Source organism: Hyperolius riggenbachi, chromosome 6, assembly GCF_040937935.1.
Source record: "Hyperolius riggenbachi isolate aHypRig1 chromosome 6, aHypRig1.pri, whole genome shotgun sequence".
NCBI lineage: Eukaryota > Metazoa > Chordata > Amphibia > Anura > Hyperoliidae > Hyperolius > Hyperolius riggenbachi.
The window spans coordinates 388,075,464-388,089,685 of record NC_090651.1 but is presented as its reverse complement, the minus strand read 5'-3'; the positions used below and the strand labels follow the sequence as shown (position 1 = coordinate 388,089,685).

At 47.7% G+C, this 14,222-nt stretch overlaps 1 protein-coding gene across 4 annotated transcripts in view; it reads left to right on the top strand.

Annotated features, from left to right (window-relative positions):
• The window catches only part of LOC137521998 (heat shock cognate 71 kDa protein-like), a 67,401-nt gene that overhangs the window by 32,136 nt on the left and 21,043 nt on the right, over positions 1-14,222 (top strand). For all 4 annotated transcript variants that reach the window (XM_068241994.1, XM_068241996.1, XM_068241995.1 and 1 more), the window contains exons 3-4: positions 2,510-2,715; positions 5,975-6,127. In XM_068241994.1, the coding sequence (XP_068098095.1) occupies positions 2,510-2,715; positions 5,975-6,127 (359 nt within the window). The remainder of the gene's footprint in view (positions 1-2,509; positions 2,716-5,974; positions 6,128-14,222) is intronic.

Here is a 14,222-nt window from a genome sequence, read left to right as displayed (position 1 = left end):
TTTTTGTTTTTATAATCCTTTACAGAACCCGCCAGAATAGGGTGCAAATGTGTAGGAGGACTGGCGACATCTTGGTAGGTACTCTGCAGGCAGTGGCGTAGCCAAGGAGCTGTGGGCCCCGATGCAAGTTTTACAATGGGGCCCCCCAAGCACTCTATACATAACAATTGATACGGCGTGGAAAAACCTGCCAATGGCAACTACAGTGTCAGAGTTGCAAGAAGGGGATGGGGAGCAGTTTGTTAATGATTACCCCCAAGCACTCTATACATAGCAATCCCTGCCAATGGTAACTACAGTGTCAGAGGTGCAAGAAGGGGATGGGGAGCAGTTTGTTAATGATTACCACTATTCAAAGTACCTATAGAAGTGATTAATATGAGCACAGGACCAAGAGAGAGCTAGTACTGCAGTTGAGTGAGGGACCCCTCTGGCCGAAGGGCCCCGATGCGGTCGCTACCTCTGCAACCCCTATTGCTACGCCCCTGTCTGCAGGAAGTGCGTTTGTAGAGATTAAAGGAAATGCTGAGAATCCCCCATGAGGGAATGGACTTGTCCAAAACCTGTCAAGATTGTCAGATATTTAATACTTGCTATATGTGACAGCAAAATAGTAGAACAGTAATTTAGAGCTCATTTTACTAGAGGAATGATGCATTACCTATGCATATGTGTTTACATGTTACATAGTTACATAGTTACTTGGGTTGAAAAAAGACATACGTCCATCGAGTTCAACCAGTATAAAGTACAACACCAGCCTGCTCCCTCACATATCCCTGCTGATCCAGAGGAAGGTGAAAAAACCCTTACAAGGCATGGTCCAATTAGCAGCAAAAGGGAAAAATTCCTTCCCGACTCCAGATGGCAATCAGATAAAATCCCTGGATCAACATCATTAGGCATAACCTAGTAATTGTAGCCATGGATGTCTTTCAACGCAAGGAAAGCATCTAAGCCCCCTTTAAATACAGGTATAGAGTTTGCCATAACGACTTCCTGTGGCAATGCATTCCACATCTTAATCACTCTTACTGTAACCAGTTCACCCCCAAGGGTTTTTACCCTAACGGACCAGAGCAATTTTCACCTGTCAGTGCTCCTCCCTTTTATTCCCTAATAACTTTATTACTACTTATCACAAGAAAATGATCTATACCTCATTTTTTTCGCCACCAATTAGGCTTTCTGTGGGTAGTACATTTTGCTAAGAATTTTTTTTTTATTCTAAATGCGTTTTAATGGGAAAAATACAAAAATAATGGAAAAAAAATAATTTCTTCTCAGTTTTCAGCCATTATAGTTTAAAATTAAACATTCTCCCTTGGATAAAACCAACACATTTTATTTACCCAGTTGTCCCGATTATTAAACAGTTTAAATTATGTCCCTATCACAATGTACGGCGACAATATGTTATTTTGAAGTACAGGTGTTAGTTTTCTGTTTTTTTTTTGTTCTGGCCCAAATTACAAGCCCCTATGTAATAAATTAAAATTAATTTTCCCTAATAAAATATAGATTAAAAAAGCTGAGTCCCTAAGGCAACTATTTATTGATTTATTTTTAGCTTATTTTTTTTAAGTGTTTTTTTTTTTTAAGGGGGGGGGGGGAAGGGTTGGAAGTGTAATTTTATAAATTTTATTAATAATGTGTATGTACCTGTATATGTATGTGTTTGTGTGTGTAATATACTTTTTGGCCACAAGATGGCGCTAGTGAACACTCTGGTTATAGGAAGTGATCACTTTTTTTTTTTTTACACTTTATTTAACTGTAACAGTTTCCTGTTTTTTCCTGTTTTGTGAATGGAGATGGCCGCTGTTTGCGGTCACGTCCATTCACTCCAGGCATTGCGATTGGGTAGAGGACCGCTCGGTCCTCCTCCCCAATCACTAAACACGGGATCCCGACGGAAACGGCGGCAGTAGCGGCGCGCACACGTGTGGAGCGGCGGCGGGATCGCGTGACGTATTAAAACGTCATGTTGCCGTTAATAGGCTAAAGCATGACGTTTTAATACGCTAGCTTGTCGGTAAATGGGTAAAGAACCCTTTCCTAAATAAATGGCTAAAACGTTTTTCCTCTATGCGCAGATCATGTCCTCTAGTCCTTTGAGAAGGCCTAGGGACAAAAAGCTCATCCGTCAAGCTATTATATTGCCCTCTGATGTATTTATACATGTTAATTAGATCCCCTCTAAGGCGTCTTTTCTCTAGACTAAATAAACCCAGTTTATCTAACCTTTCTTGGTAAGTGAGACCTTCCATCCCACGTATCAATTTTGTTGCTCGTCTCTGCACCTGCTCTAAAACGGCAATATCTTTCCTGTAATGTGGTGCCCAGAACTGAATTCCAGTTCTATATGATGTATTTTAAATGTGGTCTGTTAACAGAATGAGAAAGGAATTTGCAGCTGTTTGAGTTACCCCCTTAAATTGTTCCCCATCGTTTAAATCCCGTGTTATGTTGGAGTTAACATGCGTTGTCCTCTGACTTTTCTCCACAGATGCCAAACGTCTGATTGGTCGCCGCTTTGATGACACCGTTGTCCAGTCTGACATGAAACATTGGCCATTTACTGTGATAAATGATGGTGGTAGACCCAAGGTCCAGGTGGAATACAAGGGGGAGACAAAGTCCTTCTATCCTGAAGAAGTCTCCTCCATGGTGCTCACCAAAATGAAGGAGATCTCAGAGGCCTACCTGGGAAAAGTAAGTTTACTGGCTGCTTCTATATTTATTTATTTATTTATTGTATTTATAAAGCGCCAACATATTATGCAGCGCTGGACATTAGTTTAGGTTACAGACAATATTTAGGGGTGACATACAGCAATATGACAATACAGGAATACAAGCAGACCAGATCACACACCATAGTATGAGTCCCAGGTAATGCTTAGTCAGTCACTGGATGGAGCATGGAGATTAGGCAAGTTAGGTTCACTCAGATGCATAGCATGGGTTCACAGTAATGGAGGTGCATGATCAGGTAGGACACAAAAGGAGGAGGACCCTGCCCAAAGGCTTACAATCTAGAGGGAGAGGTAGGGACACGAAAAGTAGGGGACCAGAGTTCAGCTGAGTTCAGCTGCAGGTTTAGAGCACTTGTGAGGGGGGGTAGACCAGAGTGAAAAGGTGGATTTTGAGGGCCTTTTGAAGATGTTGAAAGAGGGGGAAACCCTAATGGGGTGAGGTAGGGAGTTCCATAGTGTTGGAGCAGCTCTTGAGAAGTCCTGGAGGCATGCATGGGACTGGGTGATGCGGGGGGCAGTTAGGCGAAGTTCATTGGAAGAGCGGAGTGAGCGGCTAAGTGTGTACCTCTGAGTAAGATCAGAAATGTAGGTTGGACAGGTTTTGTGGACGGATTTGTAGGTCAGACACGGTATCTTGAATCTGATTTGATTCTGTAGTTCCTCTCCTAAAAGAGACCCTGAGCTCAAGTTCAGGTTCAGAATCACAGACTTACCCAAGGAGAGGGAAGCCTCTGGAACCTAACTAGAATTCCCTCACTTGGCTGCCACTCACAGACCCTCCAGCTGATCTGGCCACGCTCTTTTTCTAGTCGGTGTCGGCTGTGTTTGGAGGGTCTGTGCACCGGGGTCCAGAGGACAGCTAGGTGTGCCTCAGATCTAGAGCCTTCCCTCTCCTTAGGTTAGTATGGGATTTTCTACCCCGAGTTCACCTAAAAAACACCAAAAGAACAAAACGAGGAAAGACAAAGACTAAGGTTATCAATTATTTGTCAGATGGAGCTCATTGTTATGTGCAGATAAGAGTGCAGAATGCTTCTACCATAAATTCCATTAGGGTGTGACGCCATCTAAACTAATGATGACCCTACATATTATTTTAGTATTGCTCTGCACACATTGTTATTGCTACACGTTGTTATTAGAGATGGCCCAGCCTTGGAGAACTCATGGACAAGCACATGATCAGTTTGATCAGCTGATAGGTTTGTAAGCCTCTGATTTGCTGTGATGACTTCCTGGTTTAACACATGATCATGACCAGCAAATCAGAACCTTACAAATCTATCAGCTGATCAAACTGATCACATGCTTCTCCATGAGTTCTCCAAAGCTGGGCCATCCCTAGTTGTTATTACTGCACTCCTATGACCTGTCCTGAGAATGCTTATAGCTCCTTATGGGAACAGCATCCAGGCCCATATGCAATACACTTTATCTTCTCCTGAGTTTTCTCCCAGGTGATATTTTCACAACTTGTCATAAAATGCCTTTTCAACCCCCAGCAAGCAAGACAATACCCAGAATAATTTTGATAGCACTTTTTCACCTACTCTTTGGTACTCAATTGTAAAATGCTTCAAAGTAATTTTAACCTTCCTGGCAATAAGCCTGAGCTGAGCTCGGGCTATGCCACGCTGGAGGATTTCTCAGGCCCTGCTTGGCTGATTTGCATAATTTTTTTTTTTTTTGGTACACGCAGCTAGCACTATGCTAGCTGCGTGTACTGCCCGATCGCCGCCACTCCGTGCCGATTCGCCGCTACCCGCCGCGCTGCGCCCCCCCAATACCACATGCGCTGCCTGGCCAATCAGTGCCAGGCAGTGCTGAGGGGTGGATCGGGACTCCCTTTGACGTCACGACGTCGATGACGCCACCCCGCCTGTCGCCATGGCGACTGGGAAGCCCTAATGGAAATCCAGTTCAGACCGGGATTTCCGGATGAGCTTGATTGCCGGAGGCGATCGAAGAGGGTGGGGGGATGCCGCTGCATGTACAGCTGTCATGTAGCTAACGCTAGGCGCTGCCCCCTGGAGGTTTTAATTGACCGCCAGGAGGGTTAAAGAGAAGATGAAAACAGGCCCTGATTTACATCCCAAGAGCCCATAGGCACAGATATCCCGGCACCCTAGACTCCGCCCTCCATGCATGCAGGCCCAGATTTACATCACATGAGCCTATAGGCACAGATATCCTGGCACCCTAGACTCCGCCCTCCATGCAGCCAGGCCCGGATTTACATCACAGGAGCCTATAGGCACAGATGTCCTTGCACCCTAGACCCCGCCCTCCATGCATGCAGGCCTAGATTTACATCACAGCAGCCTATAGGCACAGATGTCCCGTCACCCTAGACCCCGCCCTCCATGCATGCAGGCCCGGATTTACATAACAGGAGCCTATAGGCACAGATATCCTGGCACCCTAGATTCCGCCCTCCATGCATGCAGGCCCAGATTTACATCACAGGAGCCTATAGGCACAGATATCCTGGCACCCTAGACTCCGCCCTCCATGCATGTAGGCCCTGATTTACATCACAGGAGCCTATAGGCACAGATATCCTGGCACCCTAGACTCCGCCCTCTATCAACCTACAAACCCCCACCGAACCGCAGCGCAAGTGTGCTGGCTGGCCCAGCCTTCACTTCTCCCTTCCTTCCCTTGCCCATCACAGGTAGCTACATGTGCCCCTTAGCATTAGGCTGTCAGTACCCTGACTGAGGGGAGATCTGGTCAGTGGGATGCCGAGAGAGGCGTTTGGAACCTGCGGTGTCCCGCCTTTTCCTTACTACAGCCAGATCTATATACAGAGGGGGAGCCCTGAGGGGTGTGGCGGGGCTTCAACATGGGCATTACTGTGGGCAAATCACTTGCCTTGTTGCAACAAAGGATTCATGTGAGTTTGCCGTTTAATGTGCCCTTCCTTGGCAGGCAGTTCCCCCTTTCCATGTATTGCTTAACATTCACATTTGTAGCCTCCTCTTCCATATGCAGTAGCCACCTTCCTCATGTCCAGCTACCCCCTTGAGCAGAAGCTGCCCTAGGCCATGGCCTAGGTGGCCTTTGCTGAAATTCGGTCCTGTATATACTGTACATTATTATTCATATAGTCAGGTATCTCATTGTTAAATAATACAGGATAGATATGCAATGATGATCTTTCAGAAACATTGGTGACAAACCTAATGAGGTCATGCACTATTTTGTCTCCTCAGACCATTAATAACGCAGTGATCACTGTCCCCGCCTACTTCAACGATTCCCAGAGACAGGCGACTAAAGATGCCGGGACCATCGCGGGTCTCAACGTTCTGCGGATCATCAATGAACCGACCGCAGCCGCCATAGCTTACGGCCTGGACAAGAAGGTACATCAATGTTACAATAACTTGAAAAACTAAAATAATGTTAGTTGTACTGACCATTTAAAGGGAACTCGAGGTGAGAGGCAATGTAATCTGACATATGGTATGTATTTCCCTTTACACAATGCACATTGCCTGGCTGTCCTGCTGGTTCTCTTCCTACAATACTTCTACCCATAGCCCCTGAACAAGCATGCAGGTGCTCTGACTGAGGTGTGACTGCATTAGCTGCATGCTTGTTTCAGGACTAATTCAGGCTCTAATGATGCCAGAATAATCAGCAGGACAGTCAGGCAACTGGTATTATTTAGAAGGAAGTAAATATGGTCGCCTCCATATGTCTTTCACTTTGGATTCCTTTTAGGCTAATTTCACACCAGGACGTTGCGTTAGAGAGGGCGTTAAGGTCGCATAACGTCCCCCTAACGGAACGCCTGGTGGTGCTGGATCTGGACGTCAGAGTGAGCCGCGTTGTGCAGCTCACTCTGGCGTCCGTGATGCCGTGATGTGTACTCTTGTGCGCATGCGGCATCACGTGGTCCCGCCGGCCAATCGCCGCACAGAGCGGCCGCTCCAGGAAGTAAACACTGCACGTCACACCGTGCAGTGCATATTAATTAGCCATGTGCCTGGCCGCTCTCCGCTCCTCCACAAGATTACTGAGCATGTGCAAGCAGTCTAACGCGGCTCAGCCGCGTCTAAAGTACTGCATGCAGTACGTTGTCTTGTGACGCAGCGTTACAATGTAACGCAACGTGGGCACTGTGAACAGCCCCATTGATTTTTCATTACTGTGCGGTGGGCTGCGTTACAGGCTGCTCTAACGTGCGCCTGTAACGTCCCACTGTGAAAGCAGCCTTAAGGAAGTATATACTTTTCGGTATGCAAATTAACAAACATGGCCAGCATAGGTGATCAATGAGAAGTTCTTTTCCTGAGTTTATTTGCTGCAAATAGCATACAGTATAACTTGAAAATGAGCCAGTCGAAACCAGCAGCTACTGAGTTCGGTTTGCTTTGTTTCAAGTTTTACACGTTGCCGTTTGCAACAAGGTCAGAAAAGTAGCAGCTTGGAGACTATCTCACTGATAGACAGTAAACTTTATGTTACGCAGAAATATCCAGTGCACAGTAATAAGGCGCTACTCCACATATGAGTCAAAAAAGGTACTAGGCTTAAAGCTCATACACACATCAGACTATAGTCTTTGGAAAATGAAAGATCACAGACCAATCTTACCACCCTTCATGTAGTATGAGAGCCATACTCTACACAGTCTATTCTATGGCGCTGCACTCCCCATCAGATAGAAATCTTACCCCCTTCCATGTAGTATGAGAGCCACACCTACACAGTCTATTCTATGGAGCTGCACTCCCCATCAGACAGAAATCTTACCCCCTTCCATGTAGTATGTAGAGATGGGAAGTTCGGATCTTTTCAATGATCCGGATGATTCGAATCGGATCATTGAAGAGATCCGGATCTTTGATCCGAATCTCGGATCATTTTACTACCGGAAGCATTCGGGGGTGAAATGAACAGCAGGACAGGTCTGTGGACAGGAGACGGGGAGGGAGTGGACACACAGAGAAGGGGAGAAGATGGACAGAGGGCAGGGAGTGGACAGAGAAGGGAGGAGGGACGAGCAGAGAGCAGAAATGTTTGCACGTAATACCCACATGCTGCAATCATATACTTTACATATATTTCACCTACATGTTCATCTGTACACTTTGAAAGAAAAGGTCGCACAGTGAAAGAAAGCATTCCCAGAAGATAAGTGCAGCTGTTTAGTGCCGAGTGCAGGATTATATTGCCTTTCAATCACACTGTCTGCAAAATTACTGAGCTGTGCTTAGCCAAAAGCTTCCCATGTGATCACTGTGCACAACTATGGAACAGACAGCCTGTAATGAGCAGCACATTGCAGCCAGTATGTGTGCTCTACACATATCTGGCAGTGGCACCCATGTCCCCTCTCTCTTATCTACCTGTCTCCCTGCAAGGCTGCCTCCCTTCCAACAGAGCGATCCATCTCTGCTCTGCTTCCTGGACCCCGCTGCCCGCTGAGAGGGGGCGTGTCGCTCCTGGCCCCACCCCTTTTGCGATCCGAATCACTCATTTTGATGATTCGGATGATCGACTCATAAAATAGATTCGGATCAAAGATCCGAATCGTTCATGATCCGGACAACACTAGTAGTATGAGAGCCATACCTACACAGTCTATTCTATGGAGCTGCACTCCTCATCAGACAGAAATCTTACCCCCTTCCATGTAGTATGAGAGCCATACCTACACAGTCTATTCTATGGAGCTGCACTCCTCATCAGACAGAAATCTTACCTCCTTCCATGTAGTATGAGAGCCATACACAGTCTATTCTATGGAGCTGACCTCCCCATCAGACAGAAATCTTACCCCCTTACATGTAGTATGAGAGCCATACTCTATACAGTCTATTCTATGGAGCTGCACTCCCCATCAGACAGAAATCTTACCTCCTTCCATGTAGTATGAGAGCCATACACAGTCTATTCTATGGAGCTGACCTCCCCATCAGACAGAAATCTTACCCCCTTCCATGTAGTATGAGAGCCATACACAGTCTATTCTATGGAGCTGACCTCCCCATCAGACAGAAATCTTACCCCCTTCCATGTAGTATGAGAGCCACACCTACACAGTCTATTCTATGGAGCTGCACTCCCCATCAGACAGAAATCTTACCCCCTTCCATGTAGTATGAGAGCCATACCTACACAGTCTATTCTATGGAGCTGCACTCCCCATCAGATAGAAATCTTACCCCCTTCCATGTAGTATGAGAGCCATACCTACACAGTCTATTCTATGGAGCTGCACTCCCCATCAGACAGAAATCTTACCCCCTTCCATGTAGTATGAGAGCCACACCTACACAGTCTATTCTATGGAGCTGCACTCCCCATCAGACAGAAATCTTACCTCCTTCCATGTAGTATGAGAGCCATACACAGTCTATTCTATGGAGCTGACCTCCCCATCAGACAGAAATCTTACCCCCTTCCATGTAGTATGAGAGCCATACTCTATACAGTCTATTCTATGGAGCTGCACTCCCCATCAGACAGAAATCTTACCTCCTTCCATGTAGTATGAGAGCCATACACAGTCTATTCTATGGAGCTGACCTCCCCATCAGACAGAAATCTTACCTCCTTCCATGTAGTATGAGAGCCATACACAGTCTATTCTATGGAGCTGAACTCCCCATCAGACAGAAATCTTACCTCCTTCCATGTAGTATGAGAGCCATACACAGTCTATTCTATGGAGCTGAACTCCCCATCACACAGAAATCTTACCCCCTTCCATGTAGTATCAGGGCCACACCTACACAGTCTATTCTATGGTGCTGCACTCCCCATCAGACAGAAATCTTACCCCCTTCCATGTAGTAGTGTTGGGCGAACAGTGTTCGCCACTGTTCGGGTTCTGCAGAACATCACCCTGTTCGGGTGATGTTCGAGTTCGGCCGAACACCTGACGGTGCTCGGCCAAACCGTTCGGCCATATGGCCGAACTAAGAGCGCATGGCCGAACGTTCCCCGAACGTTCGGCTAGCGCTGTGATTGGCCGAACGGGTCACGTGGTTCGGACCCGAACGCGCTCTGATTGGCCGAACGGTCACGTGGTTCGGGTAAATAAATACCCGAACCACGTCATATCTCCGCCATTTGTCTGTGGGTTTAGCTTTGGGTAGGCAGGCAGGGTAGTTCGCGCTCCAGCCACGCTAGCCAGGGTCCCCCCTGTCATTGTGTCACTGCTGGGAACAGTAGTACACCGCTTGCTCAGCCACACTATATAGCATTCTGTTTACTGCCACTCTGTGTACCTCGCTCAGCCACACTATATAGCATTCTGTTTACTGCCACTCTGTGTCTGCTGGGAATAGTAGTACACCGCTTGCTCAGCCACACTATATAGCATTCTGTTTACTGCCACTCTGTGTACCTCGCTCAGCCACACTATATAGCATTCTGTTTACTGCCACTCTGTGTCTGCTGGGAATAGTGGTACACCGCTCGCTCAGCCACACTATATAGCATTCTGTTCACTGTTCTGTGTCTGCTTGGAATAGTGGTACACCGCTCGCTCAGCCACACTATATAGCATTCTGTTTACTGTTCTGTGTCTGCTGGGAATAGTGGTACACCGCTCGCTCAGCCACACTATATAGCATTCTGTTTACTGTTCTGTGTCTGCTGGGAATAGTGGTACACCGCTCGCTCAGCCACACTATATAGCATTCTGTTCACTGTTCTGTGTCTGCTGGGAATAGTGGTACACCGCTCGCTCAGCCACACTATATAGCATTCTGTTCACTGTTCTGTGTCTGCTGGGAATAGTGGTACACCGCTCGCTCAGCCACACTATATAGCATTCTGTTTACTGTTCTGTGTCTGCTGGGAATAGTGGTACACCGCTCGCTCATCCACACTATATAGCATTCTGTTCACTGTTCTGTGTCTGCTGGGAATAGTGGTACACCGCTCGCTCAGCCACACTATATAGCATTCTGTTCACTGTTCTGTGTCTGCTGGGAATAGTGGTACACCGCTCGCTCAGCCACACTATATAGCATTCTGTTCACTGTTCTGTGTCTGCTGGGAATAGTGGTACACCGCTCGCTCAGCCACACTATATAGCATTCTGTTTACTGTTCTGTGTCTGCTGGGAATAGTGGTACACCGCTCGCTCAGCCACACTATATAGCATTCTGTTTACTGTTCTGTGTCTGCTGGGAATAGTGGTACACCGCTCGCTCAGCCACACTATATAGCATTCTGTTTACTGTTCTGTGTCTGCTGGGAACAGTAGTACACCGCTCGCTCAGCCAGAGTATATAGCATTGTGTTTACTGCCACTCTGTGTACACCGCTCAGCCAGACTATATACCATTGTTTACTGACACTCTGTGTACACCGCTCAGCCAGACTATATACCATTGTTTACTGACACTCTGTGTACACCGCTCAGCCAGACTATATACCATTGTTTACTGCCACTCTGATTCTGCTGGGAACAGTAGTACACCGCTCGCTCAGCCAGACTATATAGCATTGTGTTTACTGCCACTCTGTGTACACCGCTCAGCCAGACTATATACCATTGTTTACTGACACTCTGTGTACACCGCTCAGCCAGACTATATACCATTGTTTACTGAAACTCTGTGTACACCGCTCAGCCAGACTATATACCATTGTTTACTGCCACTCTGATTCTGCTGGGAACAGTAGTACACCGCTCGCTCAGCCAGACTATATACCATTGTTTACTGACACTATATAGCAGACTATATAGCATTGTGTGTACACCGCTCAGCCAGACTATATACCATTGTTTACTGACACTCTGTGTACACCGCTCAGCCAGACTATATACCATTGTTTACTGCCACTCTGATTCTGCTGGGAACAGTAGTACACCGCTCGCTCAGCCAGACTATATACCATTGTTTACTGACACTCTGTGTACACCGCTCAGCCAGACTATATACCATTGTTTACTGCCACTCTGATTCTGCTGGGAACAGTAGTACACCGCTCGCTCAGCCAGACTATATACCATTGTTTACTGACACTATATAGCAGACTATATAGCATTGTGTGTACACCGCTCAGCCAGACTATATACCATTGTTTACTGACACTCTGTGTACACCGCTCAGCCAGACTATATACCATTGTTTACTGCCACTCTGATTCTGCTGGGAACAGTAGTACACCGCTCGCTCAGCCAGACTATATACCATTGTTTACTGACACTCTGTGTACACCGCTCAGCCAGACTATATACCATTGTTTACTGCCACTCTGATTCTGCTGGGAACAGTAGTACACCGCTCGCTCAGCCAGACTATATAGCATTGTGTTTACTGCCACTCTGTGTACACCGCTCAGCCACACTATATAGCATTGCGTACTCTGCCAGTCAGTGTGTATATTGCTGGGATCAGTAATACTCCACTCACCGTCAACCACTATATGAGCTCAACATGAGTTCCCCAGAGACCTCCGCTGTGAGCAGCACTCCCAACAACAGCAACAGCCAACGCCCCACGCAAGCTATAACATCCACCCCAGCAGCCAGTGGTCAGCAGCAGCCCTCCCCGGAGGAGAACGTTGTGTCCATCAGTCCGTCGCCAGAGCGATTAATGAGGGCTGCCATTGAGGAGATGATGGGGCCTGATGTGGAGGAGGAGGTCTGGCTCAGGCCAGCATCCCAAGTTAATGTTGAGGACGATGAGGGGTCTGTGTCTGGGGATGTTGGGGTGGCAGAGGTGGTGGGTGGGTCAGACTCAGGAGAAGAGTTGTATGATGAGGATGATGATCGGGACCATCTGTATGTGCCTCAGAGTCCGACCCCGGAAAACATGTTGTATCGTGTGTTTAGGTACTAAAATCTGCGTTCCCTCCCAGTAGTGTTGGGCGAACAGTGTTTGCCACTGTTCGGGTTCTGCAGAACATCACCCTGTTCGGGGTGACTATATAGCAGACTATATAGCATTGTGTTTAATGCCACTCTGTGTACACGGCTCAGCCACACTATATAGCATTGTGTTTACTTCCACTCTGTGTCTGCTGGGAACAGTAGTACACCGCTCACCCGCCACTGTATAGCATTGTGCTCTGTGTCACTGCTGACAATAGTGGTACACCGCTCACCCACCACTGTATAGCATTTCTGTACTGCCACTGTACTGCTGCCAGTCAGCGTGTACTTTAAGGATAAGTGAAATGAGGAAGAAATCCGGTGAAAGAGGGAGGGGCAAGGGAAGAGGTGTTTCCCCTGACGGTTCACGTACAGGCCACAGGGGAGCACCCAAGAAAACCCACTCAATACTGCCCATGTTGTCCAGGACAACAACCCTCACAGATCCAAAAGAACAGGACCAGATAATTACTTGGATGACCTCTCAAGCGTCCAGCAGTGAGTTAAGCAGCACCAGCACATCACGCACGAGGTCCGAGTCCTCAGCCAGTTAAAGTCTGGGCTTTCTTTGAAGACTGCACTGAGGATGTTACCATGGCGATTTGCAAGGTGTGCAAGACCCGCCTGAGCAGGGGGAAAAGTATTAACAACCTCTCCACCACCAGCATGAGCCGCCACATTCTATCCAAACATCCCACTCTGTGGGCAAACGCGGCAGGACAGGGTACCACCAGCAACACTGCCTCCCTTGGGTTCACCAGACTCACCACCAGACCCGCCTCAGCAGCAGCAGTAGCCCAGCCATTGCGTGGTTCACAACATTCACAAACATCAGACGATGCTGACACTGTCACTTTCCGGACTAGTGCTCTTGAGGTCTCCCAGTGTTCATCAAACACAACAACCAACAGCCCTTCGGTGTGCAGCGCTACGGTTGAGTTGTCTGTCTCTGAGATGTTTGAGCACAAGAGGAAATTGCCAGCAAATGACCCCCGGGCCGTGGCAGTAACAGCCAGCCAGCATAGCCAAGCTTCTGGCCTGCGAAATGCTGCCATATCGAGTGGTGGAGACAAACAGCTTCAAGGGCATGATGTCAGTGGCCATCCCACGTTACGTGGTTCCCAGCCGCTACCACTTTGCGCGCTCTGCAGTGCCTGAGTTGCATGAGCACGTGGTCAGCTAAATAACCCGAAGCTTGAAGAATGCCGTTGCCTGCAAGGTTCACCTCACCACTGACACCTGGACGAGTGCGTTCGGCCAGGGTCGATACATCTCCCTTACCGCGCACTGGGTGAACCTTGTGGAGCCTGGCAGCGATTCCTCACCTGCTACGGCGCGGGTGTTGCCCACGCCGCAAACAGCTGGATAACAACAGCAGCACCTACCTCTCTGACTCCTTCTCCTCCAACGCATCTCAAAGCTGTACCTCATCCGGAAATGCTAACCCAGCACCAGCAGCAGTAGGATCGTGGAAGCAGTGCAGCACAGCTGTTGGCATGCGTCAGCAAGCGTTGCTGAAGCTAATCTGCCTTGGGGATAAGCAGCACACAGGGGAGGAAATTTGGAGGGGAATAAAGGAACAGACGGATTTGTGGCTGGCACCGCTGGACCTG